At 38.8% G+C, this 18,163-nt stretch overlaps 1 protein-coding gene and 1 pseudogene across 1 annotated transcript; both read right to left on the minus strand.

The window, feature by feature from the left end:
* Positions 1-1,658: 1,658 nt before the first annotated feature.
* LOC112065773 (60S ribosomal protein L5-like) lies at positions 1,659-2,671 on the minus strand. The gene has a single exon (XM_055086940.1). The coding sequence runs from the start codon at positions 2,609-2,611 to the stop codon at positions 1,721-1,723; it is 891 nt and encodes a 296-aa protein (XP_054942915.1). The 5' UTR covers positions 2,612-2,671; the 3' UTR covers positions 1,659-1,720.
* Positions 2,672-5,863: 3,192 nt separating this feature from the next.
* LOC102989427 (60S ribosomal protein L5-like) lies at positions 5,864-6,838 on the minus strand (annotated as a pseudogene).
* Positions 6,839-18,163: the final 11,325 nt, after the last annotated feature.

Raw genomic sequence — 18,163 nt, forward strand, 5'->3', positions numbered from 1 at the left:
TGAATCTGTAGATTGTTTTGGGTAGTATGCACATTTTAACAATATTAATTATGATCCATGAGCACAATATATCTTTCCATTTATTTATGTCATCTTCAATTTCTTTCATAAATGTCTTATAGTTTTCAGAGTACATGTTTTTCACCTCCTTGGTTAAATTTATTCCTAGGTATTTTATTTTGTTTGATGCAATTGTGAATGTAATTATTTTCTTAAGTTCTCTTTCTGAAAGTTCATTATTAGTGTATAGAAATGTAACAGATTTCTGTATATTAATTTTGTATCCTATAACTTTACTGAATTTATTTAATCATGTCACCTGCAAATAGTGACAGTTTTCTTCTCTCCTTCCAATTTGGATCCCTTGTATTTCTTTTTGTTCTCTGGTTGGTGTGTCTAGGACTCACAACACTATGTTGAATAAAAAAGGCAAGAGTTGGTATCTATGTCACGTTCCTAATATTAGAGGAAAAGCTATCAGGATTTCACTGTTGAGTATGATGTTAGCTGTGGGTTTCTTCATAAATGGCCTTCTTTATGTTGATGTATGTGCCCTCTATACCCTCTTTGTTGAGAGTTATTAATCATGAATGAATGTTGAATTTTGTCAAATGCTTTTTCTTCACCATGTGTGTTTTACCTATTATTTTGAATGTGGCATATCACAATGATTGATGTGCAGATATTGAATCATTGTTGGAATAAATCCCACTTGATCATTAGGAATGATTCTTTTAATCTAGTACTGAATTCGGTTTTCTAACATTTTGTTGAGGGTTTTTGCATCTATGTTCATCAGGGATATTGGCCTGTAATTTTTTTGTAGTTGTTTTTGTCTAGCTTTCCTATCAGGGTAATGCTGACCTTGTAGAATAAATTTGGACGTTTTCTCTCCTCTTCAATTTTTTGGAATAATTTGAGAAGGATAGGTATTCACTCTGCTTTAAATGTTTGGTACAATTCCCCTATGAAGCTATTTTGTCCTGGACTTTTGTTTGTTGAAAGTTTTTTTTTTTTTTTTTTTGATTACTGATTCATTTTATTACTAATAATTGGTCTATTCAGATCCTCTATTTCTTCCTGATTCAGTCTTGGAAGATTGTATATTTCTAGGAATTTATCAATTTCTTCTAGGTTGTCCAAGTGATTGGCATAGTATCCTCTTATGTTCATAGTATCCTCTCATGACTATGTATTTGTGTGATATCAGTTTTAACTTCCCTTCTTTCATTTCTAATTTTATTTGAGCCCTTCTCTATTTTTTTCTTGATGAGTCTGGCTAAAGGTTTACTAATATTGCTTATCCTTTGGTAAAACAAGCTCTTAATTTCATTGATCATTTCTATTTTTTTATTCTCTATTTTACTTATTTCTGCTCTGATTTTTATTATTTTCTTCCTTCTACTAACTTTGGGCTTTGTTTGTTCTACTTTCTCTAATTCCTTTTGTTGTAAACTTAGGTTGTTTTTTTGAGATTTTTTTCTTGTTTCTTGAGGTAGGCTCTTGGATCATTATGAACTTCCCTCCTAGAATTGCTTTCGCTGCATCCCATAGATAGAGTTGCGTTTCTATTTTCATTCCTCTCAAGGAATTTTTAAATTTCCTCTTTGATTTCTTCACTGACCCATTGTTTTCTTTTCTTTTCTTTTCTTTTACTTGTTCAATAAGTTTATTACTGTCTTTATCTGAAAAATCTTCATAGAAATTGTGGTTTGGTTTATTAACTCTCAGCAGCCCATTCCTGAGCTCTAAGGAAGCTTGTCTCCTTCTGAGCTACCCGATCTTTCTTCTGGGGAAGTGACATTTTGGGACGGTTCCACCTCTTCTTTTTAACTTCTTTCTTAGGCTTCTTCTCATACACTGGATTCTCTCGTATTGCAGCATGAGCTTTCTTATACATCTCCTCCATCATGTCTGGAGTTACGTTTTTTATGTATTGAGAGAATTGTTTTTTGTAAGCATCTTCATCTTCTTCAATCAGGTAACGCATATAATCTGCAGCGTTCTGCCCCATGATGTGCTTTCGGTGTACCTCAGCATTGAATTCTTTGCTTTCTGAATCATAACCAGGGAACCGTTTGGTACTGTGAGAGATAGACAAGCCTCCATCGACAGCTCCCTTCAGGGCCCCAAAAACTTTATTCCCAGTAGTAGTCCCGGCAAGCCCTGCATCCAAGTAACAGGTGAAGGCACCGGGTTGACCATCAGTGCTTTCCACATCGTATTCATCTCCAGTCACCTCGACTTGGCCTTCATAAATTTTGTCCATACCAAACCTATTAAGAAGCCTGCATGCCAGCAGCAGGCCAGTACAATATGCTGCAGCATAATTTGTCAGGCCAACCTTCACACCATACTTCGGGAGTTCATGAGCATAAGCTGCACAAACTATCATATCTCCTTCTATACGGGCATAAGCAATCTGAAAAATGATATCTCTGTTAGTTACATGAACCGTCACTCTGTTTTTGGGTGTGTCGTACTTATTTTTATCCTGGATTACCAATCGTTTCCGAGCACAGTAGTCAGTTTTGCCGTCTCGCCGTCTTCTAAATTTCACTTGGTACCTCTTGAAGTAGGCCTTATTCTTGACAACTTTAACAAACCCCATCCTGTAGAACAGAGGCTCTAGCCGCCACTGAGCTGCGGAACCAGCACGGCTCCGGCGGGGAAAAAGCAAAAAAAATTTTGTTTTAATGTCCGGGCACCCCGGGGTCCAGTCCTGTGCCCTGAGCCCAGCCCACGCTCCACGCAAGGCTCTGGGTGGTGACTGTTCCACCCGGCACATGAGAAGCCGGGGACAGCAGGGAGCTGACGGGCAGCCTCGCTCCGTGTCATTACCGTTAATAATAAACAACAAGAGAGTGCATTTTTCAAACTTTCCCTAATGGAGGTTCCCAAGCAGCTACCAAAACACTCAGATGACCCACTGGTCCCCTGAAGATACTGCCACACAAAAGCCACGTATGCCATGGAGAGCTGGGGCGAGGTGGATGCTTCCTGGCATCTGGGAGACGTCCCTCACTTATCTCCTTCCCCGCCAGTCCCAGTCCCCAGCTTTGCCCAGGTACCAGGGACAAAGGCAAGGGAAGGGGTCCTCCGCATCCTCCGGGTCCTTGCCAACGCCTTGGCCCTTTGACTTAGTTTCCCCCACAGGTTCCCTCTTCTGCCCGTCTCCCCAGAGGCTGTGCTTAGGGGTGTCGGGAGGGGACACTAGGCCTGTAGCTGCAGGAGTGGAAAGGGCAGTGCTGACCGGTGTATGCACCCTGGTGTCTTAGACTGGCCTGCAGAGACCATCAGTCCTCTCTGACATATTTCAGGTGGGTCCTGGGCCTGATCGTGCAGGGGTCCTGCTCAAGCCCCCCCAGCAAAGGAGCTGCAGAGCACGGACTGAAAGTCCTGGCGGCTGGTCCACTCTTAGTTCTTCCATTTCATTCTCAGCAAGGGCAGAGCAGTTACCAACTCAGACTCTGGAGTCAGAGAGACCTTCCCCCAGGGAACCCCAGGCCAGGCAAATCCTGGACTTCCCTAGCCTCAGTTTCCCCACCTGTGAAGGAGGCAAAGACAGCACCTCCTCATCAGCTGGGAGAATTACAGAGATGACGCATGTGATGTCTCGGCGCTGAGTGAATGGTGACCATCATTCCAAACGTGAAGCCAAGCCTCGGCCTGCATGGGCTCACCCTTCCCCAACCTCCCTGGGTCCACCTGCAGCCCAGGCCGGCACCGGCCAGAGCCCTCTCCACGCCGGGCTCTGACGTGATGAGGCCCATCCTGGTATTGGGCACTCACATGCTTTGTCAGAGAACCCTCCCAGCAGCCCTGGGAGGGAGGGACTGCCGTTCCATTTTACAGACAGGAAGACTGAGGTCCAGAGGGGCAGAGAGCTTGCTGGATATGGGATTCAAAAGCGGTAACTTGTGATCCAAGAGCCATTGCTTTTAAGCACTACACGATGACTGACTGGGGTCGAGGACTGCCACGCTTTAGAGCAAGGTCCCAGCAGCTATGTGATCCCTGTGCACATTTTTCTGGAGTGAGGGCACAGAGCTCATTAAATTCTCAAAGGGATTCGAGGCAGATCTCTGTTTAAGTCCCAACTTCTCCACATATTGACTCTGTGGCCTTGGGCATGTCACTTCCTCCCTGGTACCTCAGTTTCCCCATTTTTCAAAGGAGGGGTTTGACTGGAAAAATCTCTAAGTTTCCTCCAAGCACTGGCATCTGCTCATTCCTGGATCCTCCTATTAGATTCTCTCTTCCCGCCACCTACCTCCTCTCTCCTCATCCTAGTCCTGGCCTCCCTGACGTAGCCTTGCAAACAGCTACAGGCCCAGCCAGCAACCACATCAGGGGCCAGAGGAAAGCCTATCCCTGACTAGGGGAGGTCAGAGAGAAGGCGGCTGACACCCAAGAGCTTGGGGCTGGGCCTACTCTGCAGCTGGTTTGGTGGTGCTGTACTCTCTCAGCTTTTGCTTGTCTGTAAAGGTTTTAATTTCTCCATCAAATCTGAATGAGATCCTTATGGGTAGAGTAATCTTGGTTGTAGGTTTTTCTCCTTCATCACTTTAAATATGTCCTGCCACTCCCTTCTGGCTTGACTCACAACACTATGTTGAATAAAAAAGGCAAGAGTTGGTATCTATGTCTTGTTCCTAATATTAGAGGAAAAGCTATCAGGTTTTCACTGTTTAGTATGATGTTAGCTGTGGGTTTCTTCATAAATGGCCTTCTTTATGTTGATGTATGTGCCCTCTATACCCTCTTTGTTGAGAGTTATTAATCATGAATGAATGTTGAATTTTGTCAAATGCTTTTTCTTCACCATGTGTGTTTTACCTATTATTTTGAATGTGGCATATCACAATGATTGATGTGCAGATATTGAATCATTGTTGGAATAAATCCCACTTGATCATTAGGAATGATTCTTTTAATCTAGTACTGAATTCGGTTTTCTAACATTTTGTTGAGGGTTTTTGCATCTATGTTCATCAGGGATATTGGCCTGTAATTTTTTTGTAGTTGTTTTTGTCTAGCTTTCCTATCAGGGTAATGCTGACCTTGTAGAATAAATTTGGACGTTTTCTCTCCTCTTCAATTTTTTGGAATAATTTGAGAAGGATAGGTATTCACTCTGCTTTAAATGTTTGGTACAATTCCCCTATGAAGCTATTTTGTCCTGGACTTTTGTTTGTTGAAAGTTTTTTTTTTTTTTTTTTTTGATTACTGATTCATTTTATTACTAATAATTGGTCTATTCAGATCCTCTATTTCTTCCTGATTCAGTCTTGGAAGATTGTATATTTCTAGGAATTTATCAATTTCTTCTAGGTTGTCCAAGTGATTGGCATAGTATCCTCTTATGTTCATAGTATCCTCTCATGACTATGTATTTGTGTGATATCAGTTTTAACTTCCCTTCTTTCATTTCTAATTTTATTTGAGCCCTTCTCTATTTTTTTCTTGATGAGTCTGGCTAAAGGTTTACTAATATTGCTTATCCTTTGGTAAAACAAGCTCTTAATTTCATTGATCATTTCTATTTTTTTATTCTCTATTTTACTTATTTCTGCTCTGATTTTTATTATTTTCTTCCTTCTACTAACTTTGGGCTTTGTTTGTTCTACTTTCTCTAATTCCTTTTGTTGTAAACTTAGGTTGTTTTTTTGAGATTTTTTTCTTGTTTCTTGAGGTAGGCTCTTGGATCATTATGAACTTCCCTCCTAGAATTGCTTTCGCTGCATCCCATAGATAGAGTTGCGTTTCTATTTTCATTCCTCTCAAGGAATTTTTAAATTTCCTCTTTGATTTCTTCACTGACCCATTGTTTTCTTTTCTTTTCTTTTCTTTTACTTGTTCAATAAGTTTATTACTGTCTTTATCTGAAAAATCTTCATAGAAATTGTGGTTTGGTTTATTAACTCTCAGCAGCCCATTCCTGAGCTCTAAGGAAGCTTGTCTCCTTCTGAGCTACCCGATCTTTCTTCTGGGGAAGTGACATTTTGGGACGGTTCCACCTCTTCTTTTTAACTTCTTTCTTAGGCTTCTTCTCATACACTGGATTCTCTCGTATTGCAGCATGAGCTTTCTTATACATCTCCTCCATCATGTCTGGAGTTACGTTGTTCTTTATGTATTGAGAGAATTGTTTTTTTGTAAGCATCTTCATCTTCTTTAATCAGGTAACGCATATAATCTGCAACGTTCTGCCCCATGATGTGCTTTCGGTGTACCTCAGCACTGAATTCTTTGCTTTCTGAATCATAACCAGGGAACTGTTTGGTACTGTGAGGGATAGACAAGCCTCCATCGACAGCTCCCTTCAGGGCCCCAAAAACTTTATTCCCAGTAGTAGTCCTGGCAAGCCCTGCATCCAAGTAACAGGTGAAGGCACCAGGTTGACCATCAATGCTTTCCACATTGTATTCATCTCCAGTCACCTCAACTTGGCCTTCATAAGTTTTGTCCATACCAAACCTATTAAGAAGCCTGCGTGCCAGCAGCAGGCCAGTACAATATGCTGCAGCATAATTTGTCAGGCCAACCTTCACACCATACTTCGGGAGTTCATGAGCATAAGCTGCACAAACTATCATATCTCCTTCTATACGGGCATAAGCAATCTGACAAATGATATCTCTGTTAGTTACATGAATTATCATTCTGTATTTGGGTGTGTTATACTTATTTTTACCTTGAATTACCAATCGTTTCCGAGCATAGTAGTCAGTTTTGCCCTCTCGCCGTCTTCTAAATTTCACTTGGTATCTCTTGAAGTAGGCCTTATTCTTGACAACTTTAACAAACCCCATCCTGTAGAACAGAAGCTCTAGCCATCACTCTTGTTTTTATTGCTTGTGTGTTTGTTTTAGTAGCATGTTGTTTAGTCTACACATATTTGTATTTTTTCATTTTCCTTTTGTAATAGATTTCTAGTTTCATATCGCTTTGGTTGGAAAAGATGCTTGATATAATTTCAATCTTCTTAAATTTATAGAAACTTGTTTTGTGGCTAAGCATGTGGTCTGTCCTGGAGAATGTTCATGTGCCCTTGAAAAGAATGTGTACTCTGCTGTTTTAGTATAGAAAGTTTTGTAGATATTTATTAAGTCCAACTGGTCTAATGTCTCATTTAAGGTCAATGTTTTCTTATTGATTTTCTGTCTGGATGATCTATTCACTGATATAGGTGAGGTAATAAAGTCCCCTACTATTACTGTATTACTGTCAATTTCTCCCTTTATGTTTGTTAATATGTTGTATGTATGTAGGTGCTCTTATGTTGGGTGCATATATATTTCAATGCTTATATCTTCTTGTTGGATTGATCCCTTTATCGTTATGTTATATCAATCTTTGTCTATTGTTGCAGTATTTGTTTTAAAGTATATTTGTCTCAGTATTGCTACCTTCCAGCTTTTTTGTTTTTTTTTGTTTTCATTTGCATGGAATATCTTTTCCATCCTTTCACTTTCAGTCTGTGTGTGTCTTCAGCTCTGAAGTGAAACTCTTGTAGGCAGCATATATAAATGGGTCTTGTTTTTTAGCCACCCTACGTCTCTTGATTAGAGCATTAAGTCATTAAGTCTGTTTACATTTAGAGTGATTATTGATAGGTATGTGTTTATTGTCATTTTGTCACTTGATTTTTGGTTGTTTTTGTAGTTCTTCTCTGTTCTTTTCTTCTTCTCTTATTTTGTGACTTATTGATTTTCTTTAGTGTTATTATTGGGTTGCTCTCTTTTTTTTTTTTTTTTTTAATTATTTTTAGATTTTTGGTTTGTGGTTACCATGATATAGATAGATATTTTTAAAGCAGAAAGTTATTTAAGTCCAAAACTTCTAAACTCTCTGCATTTTACAACTCTCCCCCACTTTTAATGTTTCTGATATTGAATTTTACATCATTATGTGGATCCCTTAGCTACTTGTTATGGTTATAGTTGATTTTATGAGCTTTGACTTCTAACTGCGATACTACCTTTTGATGTTGTTGATCCATGGCTTTACAATATATTTGCTTTGACCACTGAGATTTTTTTCTCCATATTTTTTCTCATTTCCTGTTATGGCCTTTCTTTTTCACTTAGAGATGGTCCTTTAACATTTCTTCTAAGGCTGGTTTAGTGGTGATGAACTGTTTTAGTTTTTGTTAGTCTGGGAAACTCTATCTCTCCTTTAATTCCTAATGATAACCTGCCAGGTAGAGTAAACTTGGTTATAGGTGGGTTTTTTTGTTTGTTTTTTCTTTCAGCACTTTAAATATGTGATGCCACTCCCTTCTGGCCTGCAAAGTTTCTGCTGAAAAATTAGCTGGAATTTCCTTGTATGTGACTCTGCTTTTCTCTTACTGCCTTTAAAATTCTCTATTTTTAACTTTTATCATTTTAATTACAATATGTCTTGGTGTGGTTCTCTTTGAGTTCATCTTGTTTAGGACGTTCTGTGATTCCTGGACCTGGGTATCCATTTTCTTCCCTGGTTGGCTAAGTTTTCAGCTACTATTTTATCAAATAGGTTTTCTGCCTTTTTCTCTCTTACCCTTCTGTGACCCCTATAATGCAAATATTAGTACACTTGATGTTACCCTGGAGGTCCCTTAAACTATCTTCATTTAAAAAAAAAAAAGAAAAACTTTTTTTCTTTTTGCCGCTCTGATTTGGTGATTTCCACTATTCTGTCTTCCAGATCATTTATGCTTTCTTCTATATCACTTAATCTGCTGTTGATTTTTCTAGTGTATTTTTCACTTAAGTTATCATATTCTTCAGCTCTGACTGGCTCCTTTTTGTATTTTATAATTCTTTGTTAAAGTTCCCACTATGTTCCTCTATTCTTTTCTGGAGTTTGGTGAGCATGACCATTGCTTTGAACCTTTTATCAGGTAAATTACTTATCTCCATTTCATTAGGATTTTTTTTATGGGTTTTACCTTGTTATTTCATTTGGAACATAATTTTTGTCTTCTCATTTTGTTGACTTTCTGTTTGTCTCTATGAATTAGGTGAAACAGTTACTTCTTTTGGTCTTGAAGGTTTGTCCTTGCATGGGAGCATCCCTGTGCAGACTGTGAGCCTGGTAGTTTTGGCAGGAGGGCTGGATTCAGAGACCAGAATGGGCAGGTCTTCTCCCAGGGCTCACTGAGGGCTGCCACCTTGGTGTATAGGGCTGGAGCTGGAGCCCAGCACAGGCCAGGGCTTCTCCTGGGACATGTCAAGGGGTGCTGCCTTGGTGGAGGGATGTGATTGGATCCAGAACCAGACCTTTGCAGGTCAGCTAGAATGCCAGGCACTTTTCAATCTGTTGCCTCTATGCCAGGACTTGGAGTAAATTTGTGAGTGTGCCTTTTAAGAGCAGAGTTTCAGTTTCCTGCAGCCCTTTGTCTCTCCTAGTCATAAGCCCTGCTGGTTTTCAAAACCATTAGGGGGTTTATGTTCCCAGTGCTGGTCCCCAGGGTTGGGGTGCCCAATGTTAGGCTTGAACCCCTTGCTCTTTAGGGAGAGCCTCTGAGTTTCTTACATCCCCTTCCACTACTGAGTCACCCACTGGTGGTGTGAGTCTTGACTAGTTTGTGTTTCTGCCCCTCCTACGTATCTTGATTTGCTTTTTTCTTCATATCCTTAACTGTAGAAGAGCTGTTCTTATAGTCTTTAGGTTGTTCTCAGAGAGAGTTGTTCTATATGTAGCTGTAGTTTTGGTGTGTCCATGGGTGGAAGTGAGCTCAGGCTCTTCCTACTCTGCTATCTTGATCCCCTCTCTGCCCGTAAAATATCTTCTTTCTCTTTATATCCCTAGGCCCAGTACAGTGTATACTGAATGAAAAATCTGTTTAATATTCTCCCTTTCTCCTCTCCTATTATTCTCTATTTTCTACCCCTTTCCACATACACATTCCATTCTGTTGATAAAATCCATGCTTCTTGGTTGACCCTGCTCAGGTTTTGAAAAGAATAAAGCATAGAATACAGCCTATACCAACAACTTTGGCTATTAGGTTATTTTCTCACAATTCAAAGAAAGTGAAAGTTAAATTGGTTTGAACATGAATCTACAAAGACTTATGCTTTCATGGTGCAATATGAAAGATTGTGTACTGCATTAAAAATAAAATGTCATCTACAAAATGGTAAGTCCCTTTGATAAACCTATTAAGTAATTCATCCTGTGCCTTGTATCTGGTATTAAATCTAGGCTAAGTACAAAGTAGAGAGCCTACCAATATGTATCTCAGGATAAAACAAACAGAGTGTTGGAGGTAGAAAGGATCTTAGAGAGTACTTATTTCAATGTCTTCATTTTATGTGTGAGTAAACTGAAGTTCAGAGAGGTTACCTGGTTTATCAAAATTCCCCAATTGTAGAACATTTATATGTCACCTTATCCTATAAAGAATATGAGGAAGGACAAAAGTAGAATGAAAAAAAATATATAGACAATAGTTTGTGTTAGTGAACTTGACCTTAATGATTCAACCATTAAGATTAGCATCTCCACAGGGAACTTTGCTGAAGTACTAAGCTTTATAAATATATTAGACAGCAGGGCTAGTTCACTCAAGTATAGAGCATTGCTTACCTGTTATAACTTCAGAGTGTGAAGAGGGTTCCCTCTAAAAATTACTCTGCCACTGAACTTTGAAATTTCTTTAGTGGGCAATACTAATTTTATTCCATAATTAAGGGTTTAAGATAAAAATATCTTTAGAATGATCCATGTTGTCTTTTCCTTCTTTGAAAGGGTTATCAGGTGGCAGAGGGAAGCTGAGTAACAAAGATGGCCACAGTGAAATCCAAAGATCACTGGAGGATTAAGCATGTAAACAAGCTAGGAAGAGAGAGACAAGTCTGCTTTTTACCATGGTCAAATTCTTAGGAGATTTCAGGGTACCCAGGAGCACAGTGAGAGCCAGCACTGATGACTGGCTGACAGCTCAAGCAGGTACTTCGGAGGCAGGCATGTGTAGTATTATATCTGGTCTAAGTTTTTTTACTTTAGGAAAATTAATTAACTTTTCTGAGCCTTAGTTTTATAATCTATAAAATGTGAATAACTTCAAAGAATAGGGTAAGGTATTCAAATTAATAAACTACATAACAATGCTAAATACATAAAATGTGAAATACATAAAATGTTAATACATAAAAATGCTAAATACATAAAATGTTAATACTTTTTTTTTTTCCTTTTTCCTTTTTCCATTCCTATTTCCTGTTCCATGTCTGGATACAAAATCCTTAAGGACACATAATATTTCTAAATAGTCACTGGATGTAGGGTGAATAAGTGATCCAACATGGGCATGACTGGGAAGGCAGGGGGAAAGTGAGAAAGCTACATACATTTGATAACATGGTAAGCAGGCGAGAGGGGAGAGAGTCAGCTGGGGACTGACCAGAGAACAGTTTGATGTAGGCTGGTGGTTCAGCTTTCCTTACTCCCAGCTGTATTCATTTCCTTTTCTTCAGCAAATTCCCTTCCACTATACTTTCAAGCACTCCCAAATAAAAATGAAAGAGCCTGACAGAAGTGAATGTGTGTAAAAAGTGTTATGATTCTTTAAGTGGGACTAATTTAATGTTTGTCCAATGTACGTGATAACAATTATTCTTATTTTTATTTAAATTTTTTCCTTGCCAGGAAGTATTTCTGAATCCCTAATTAATGCCACATACTTTTTAGAAGTTTTGTTATATTTTCATGGGTATTACTTATAAACAGTACAGGGAGATAATGGTGAGAAGGTCTACCTCCCCACAAATATTAAAGTAGAAAATAAGGAACTAAGATAATATTACTTTTTGAGAGTTAAGCTATAAAACAAACATAAATCCGAGCAGAGCTATATAAATTCTATACATTGAGCTATATAAATGCATAGCTATTTTAAGCTTTAGCTTAAACAGGTAGAATGGCCTTCAGGCTAAGACCTACTCTGGAACATAATTGAAGTTATTTACATATATGGAGAGAATGTGTCAATCGGAGGAGTGTTAGCAACAGAAACAGGATTCTGAGAAACAATCGTTGGTAATGAATGAAGTCTTATCCTACTTAAGGGATTGGCTTCACTAGCTCCAGACCCAGGTATCAAATTCATTCTGCAGCTCTGATCCTTCAGGGCAGGCAGATGCACCCAGAATGCTTATCTTGATAACTCTTATCACATAATGTAGTAGTCTACAAATTAAGGTCTTTGGGGAAAATTCCAACCCACCAGCTTGTTTTTATAAAGTTTTTTTGAACATGGCCTTGGCCATTCATTTATGTACCATCTATGGCTGCCTTCTGCTACAACAAGAGAATTGAGTGGTCACAGTTGTGACTGAAACTGTATGGTCTGCAAAGCTGAAAATATTTACTGCCTGTCTCCTTACAGAAAATGTCTTCTGACCACGGATAGCTCAGCCAACTTCCTTTGATTTCATGTTCAACAAACAACCTTTTGATTCGATGTTGATTGTTTGCTCCTGTAGATACTTTGTACTAGGAGAGAGAGACAACTTGTAAAATAGTAATAAACCAATCTGTTTAAAGCTCCATCTATTCATACATCATGGTAGACCCTCTGGGTAGACTAACATTTATGTATATGACTGCAAAGCTGGTGGACTGACCCAGTGTCCACCCTCAGGGTACTGTAGCCTGGGTATGTTTGGAGCCCATCTTCTCTGGGTAACTTTGGGAATTACAGTGCATCTTTTCTTTCTGATAGCATGTTTTTCAGTTACTACTTTACAGATGAGGAAGCTAAAATTCAGAGAGAGGAAGAGAAAAAACATTTATTGAACATCTGTTCTAGGCTCACAGCTGTTTCCTATGTAATGCCATTTAATCGTTACAAGCCTATACGATATACAAAACTCAAGTGTGTATATTCACAGATGTGGAACTGTAGGCTAAGAAAGGGGAAGGCCATACTAATTTGTTAGGAAGTCAGGATCTGAAATCAGGTGCTCAGACTCAGATACTTTTACTCTGTGGTGTTTTCACTTGACCTAGAATGCCTGACAGTCTTCTGATGCTAGGCTTAAGAGAGCAACACCATATGCCTTGGTCTCTTCCACTGAGGTGTACTGTTGCTCTTTAATAAACACGATGAAGTTAGAAAATCCTAGAGATTTTAAAGGTGTAAAATTTTTAAATAAATCCTGAACATTAATACTGGAGTATAGAATCTTAGCCAACTACTTTACATATTCAAACATGCTCTTGCATAAAGAAATTGGTGTCACCACAGCCCGATGTTCATAAATAACAGTTCAGGACAAAAAATTCTTTTTTCAAAACTGGTTTTGTACTTGAAGTGAATTAAATGTTGTACTCTGAATTCACTGCAGCAAGAACATATTTTAGAATTTCTGAAAGCTGAACAGAGTCGAAGGTTATCTGTAACATGGGCATAACCACAGTCATAATATGTGTTTAAAATAAAACACTGAAAATAATTAAAATGTTCCCTTCAAGCCAAACTCAAAGAAATCTCAACATAAAATGGACTGTAAAAGTGCAGTTAATGTTGCTTGCTGAGACCCATTCTTTAGGAGTTCAGAACCTCTGAAAAGGTTTTGGTTATTATTTTTTCATCATTAAAGGAAACCAGCCTTTAGACATAGAGCTGCTTCCACCCTCTCACACAGTGGTTGTGCACTGCTTTGGTTTTGATTTGTAAATGTTCTACCTGAGTGTACTTCTTGTCTTCTTATCTAGATTGAAAACTTTTAGATGGCAGTTTATCTCAATGACACTTAATTTATGGCTATGCAGATGGTGGGTGTTTCATAAAAAAAAAAAAAATTGCCAATGCATCATACTGTTGTAAGATAGAATTTTTAACAAGTTGATCATAAATGGAAATATATATGAGAATATTCAGAAAGAAAACTCTAATCCATGAAGAATTCATTTTACTAGTTTCTCTCTTCAGTTTTTTAAAAATAGGGAACCAGAAGCAAACTCTGAGGAGCCATGAAGTCAAATGAGTAAATACACTGACAACTAGAAGTTATTTGGAAAAGTCTAGTCACACAAAGTTAGCACTGGAAGGCACCTCTGAGACCACTGAATTCAACCCATTATGCAAATGCATTACATAAACCCTAGAAATATTAAGTGATGAGCTCAAGGCCACAGGATTTATTGGTAGCCCAGCTGAGAGGAACAACCAGAACTCCTGAATCCAAGTTAATCTCCTACTATAAGAGTTAATCTCAACTGTACTGGCTTTCTAGGAAAAATAAAAGTTCACATTTCCTTTAGAATTGTTTGAACAAGAAGTCTCTAAAATGCAAGAAGTTATTCTAGGTCTCCTTAGTGTTGGCAGAAAAGGGACTATATATTTCTTAGAAGGCTGTTGATGTGGACAGAAATCCAATTTATCCTGGCTTATGTATAAAAGGGGGAATTTAGTGGCTCACATAACCAAACTACGTGTGGTGCCGGCTATGGGTGAGGAGACCTAGAGACTCACACACCCTTAGGATCTGTCTTTCCACATCCTTCATCTATGCTCTTTCAGATGCTGGTTTTATTCTCTGAGGCTGACTGTCTCTGTGAGGCTGGAATCAGAGTGTCAGGTAGATCTAGGCTTCATCTTTACTGCTTCCTAACTAAAGAGGAAACAGAACTCCTCTCTGCCAGTATTAATGAGGAAAATCCTAGGGGAAAATATGGATGGATTCTACTAAGATCAAATGATCATCTCTGGACTGATCACTGTGGTTGAGAGGTTGATTCTTGGACAACTCTAACTGGAATTATTTAACAGGAAGCATCAGGCTAGTAAGACTGAAGCTCATCTCAAACTTACATTTGGGGTGTGAGAGATGCAGGTTCCCTAAGGAATTAGGAGTGATGCTACCTGAGCAAGGAGGAAAGATGTGCGGGGCAATCCGAACAGCAGGTGCCGAGGGAGAAGTTAGAGTAACCGAAGACTTACACTGCCCCTAGAGAATATACTAGGCACTTAGCAATTTTTTAGCTTTCTTATCACCTAGATCTCCTTCCCTCTTTTACAGAAGCATGTATCTTATGAGCCTCAGTGGGAGGCATAAGTTATTTTCTACTACCTATTTTCTAGAGAATTTGAAAATGCCAAATACTTGATTTCCCACCCTCCTTTGAAACTAAGGCACAGGAACATGACCTAGACTCAGCCAATGTCCTGGACTTTGAGTCAGAGGTTAGTGACACCAATATTTAGTTCACAGGCAATAGTGGCCGCAATATCAAGTCCAGAGGAAGCAGCAGACATGGTGGATGCAAGCTGGGCAGCCAGTACTCAGGGGTAGTAATAGTGGTGTCCTAACAGAACATGAATTGTAGTTTGAATTTGAAGGTGATCCTGCTTGCTACCCAGCTTGACATGTTCCTGAACATTTCTGAACCTGGTTCTCTAGTCCTCTTGGTGATACCATAAGCTCCCAGTAACTTTACAACAAATTGGTTCTCAGCTTAATCAATCTAGAGTTAGTTTCTGTGCCTCACAACTAAGAGAAAACAAAAAAGAAATCATATAATTCAGTACCAGAGAACTCTGGAAGCGTTTTTATTATTAAAAACATATCATTTTTATTGAGAAACTTAATACCTCTCTTCTGGGATTTCCCTGGTGGTCCAGCAGTAAGACTCTGCGCTCCCAATGCAGGGCGCCCTGGTTTGATCCCTCGTCAGGGAACTAGATCCCGTATGCTGCAACTAAGACCCCGCATGCCACAACTAAGACCCCATATGCCGCAACTAAAAGATCCTGCACTCTGCAGTGAAGATTCTGCACGCGGCAACAGAAGATCCCGCGCGCCGCAACTAAAGACCCGGTGCAGCCAAATAAATAAATAAATAAATATTTTTACAAAATACCTCTCTTCTTTGAGAAGTTTTGATTAACAACTTGCCCTATATTAAAGGTAGGTTATTTTTAATATGAATGCTACTTATGTCAATTCATATTAAATAATTCCAAAAGCATATTTGTTAGTCTATGCCATCCACTGGTGGATGGGTATTATCACTGTTAAACACTATGGAATTCAATATTTCTCTTGGATTTCATTGTCAGGATGACTTCAGGGTCACCCTAACCTCTGTTTTGCTCCTTTCAGTTCTACTAATGCAATGATATCACTAAGTAGTTTACTTTTGACTAAACTCTCAGGCACAACCTGCCATCCCACCCTTGACAGAAAAATGGCCTGACCCCCAACTCCTCAAAAGCTAAAAGGAAAATCAGCAAGGAGGAAAAACTAAAACTTCAGTGAGAAACTGCTAATGCAGGTTAGTATTTAATTTAAATAAGACTAAGTCTTATTATATTTTCATTAGGAAGGCTGATATATTAGTGACATAACTGTGTATCTTAAATTGCCACATATAAAAATGAAGATTAAAAGTTGTCTTTAATAGGACAGCATGAACTTCCAATCTTTTTTTTACAGTTTTGGGTAGAAGATAAAATTTAGACAGGAGTTGCTGAGGAACGACAGGAAATTGTTGCTAAGGCTAAGTACCATCTGAAAATATCCAACATGTTACCAAGGGTTTATTAATTTATCTTCTCTCTGGGTTTTGTTTGTTTGGAAAAAGAACACATACACATATGGTTGCTACAAATAGATGTCATTGACCCCTGCGAGTGGCCCATGTTAATCTGCCACAAGTATCTAAACATGCTGCTTGGTCTAGGGCTGCTGAGAACACTGTCACAGCAAACGGGGTGATACGTGATTTCTTATTGCCTCCTAGCTGTTCAGGAACTGTAGGTGTGTTTGGCTGTTTGCTTATTTTGTGAACACTATCTAGTTTAGGCATTTCTGTCTTTTCTAGGGCAACACCAAATGTAGAAAGAGTGACTGTCTAACTTAATAATAATGACACTGTTAAATAAATGCTGCACTTCAGAGAACTAGATCTTAACTTGGAGTTTATCAGGAGCTATCAAGTCATTACAAACTGGCCATTGCTAGGAACTTCCAATCATTTTCCACCAAGGGAGAATACACAGTAATTGCCTTTTACAACATTTTCTGCCAGCTTCTTCTATTTTGCTTTTTTTTTATTAGTTTTACTGGAAGCTAATCACCTTTCAGAAGGAATGACAGATATCTTTGAGCCTCAAGAATACCAATGAAATATTTACTTTGAATATATTGCCATAATAGCTTATTAATAAGCACTACCTAAGACAGCACCATTTAGACCATTTGCTGAGAAGTACCCAGGACAATAATTTTGCTTATAAAACATAATCAAGATAATCAACAGAAACAAGAAATGAATCAAGTGAAGACTCTTGATGACAGAATCTTAGCCAAATCATTCAAAAAAATGATGCTCAAGAAACATGACTGTCATTTCCAACCACCTAACTAGACATGTTCTGTTATGGTCCAAATTAGGAGCATGAAATACACTCTACAACCTAAGGGATTTTAGAGCACTTAGATGAATCACAAGTGACATATGCGAGCTCATTAAAGGAAGGTGAAGTTATAACCACCCAGGGGGCTTGCTGGAGATCAGAGCTTTTTAAAAAAAGCGTGAGAGGTCAGTCATACAGATTAGAGGATGCTCTTCATGTTCCTTAAAAATAATCCATTTCTCTTTACCCCTTCTCAGCTAACATGCTGCTTGAGTACTGGCCAGTACTACAAATTTTTGTTGTGTGTGTGTGTGTTGGGAGGAGGGTGGTGGTGGAGGCTGGAGGGTCGTGATTTGATTGATTTTGATACGCAAACAATAAAAGCCACGGGAGAGTAAGACCTCAGTGCAGCCTGCTTCAGCCCAACTTGAAGGTAACAGTGGAAGCTGCCCAAAGGACAGCCATAGGCGGCTCTTATGTTACAGAAGTGATACCTATAAGCTGAGCTTTGAATGACACATTATTTCCTGTGTGCACCCCAATCTATTTTCTGCCTGACTAAGCTTATAAAACTCTGCATAAATTCTCCCTCTCAGCCTGTTCTATAATCCTGTGAACACACTGTCTTCCTGTTCATTCCTTCAGCCAGCAAGCACCAGCTGTTCGGTCCTGGAAACATTTCACGTTAAAGGAAAAAAAAAAAAAGAAGATGATCAAAAAGCTGTAAAAACTGCAAAATATTGAGATATGCAGCTGTTTTAGGGTGGTGAATATTTGACCTGAGTAAAAGAAATGATTAGGCTTCCA

The sequence above is a fragment of the Physeter macrocephalus genome, chromosome 9 (genome assembly GCF_002837175.3).
Source record: "Physeter macrocephalus isolate SW-GA chromosome 9, ASM283717v5, whole genome shotgun sequence".
NCBI lineage: Eukaryota > Metazoa > Chordata > Mammalia > Artiodactyla > Physeteridae > Physeter > Physeter macrocephalus.

Excerpts from the sequence above, each read along its gene's own strand:
- LOC112065773 (XM_055086940.1), bottom strand. The coding sequence starts at position 2,611 with ATGGGGTTTGTTAAAGTTGTCAAGAATAAGGCCTACTTCAAGAGGTAC.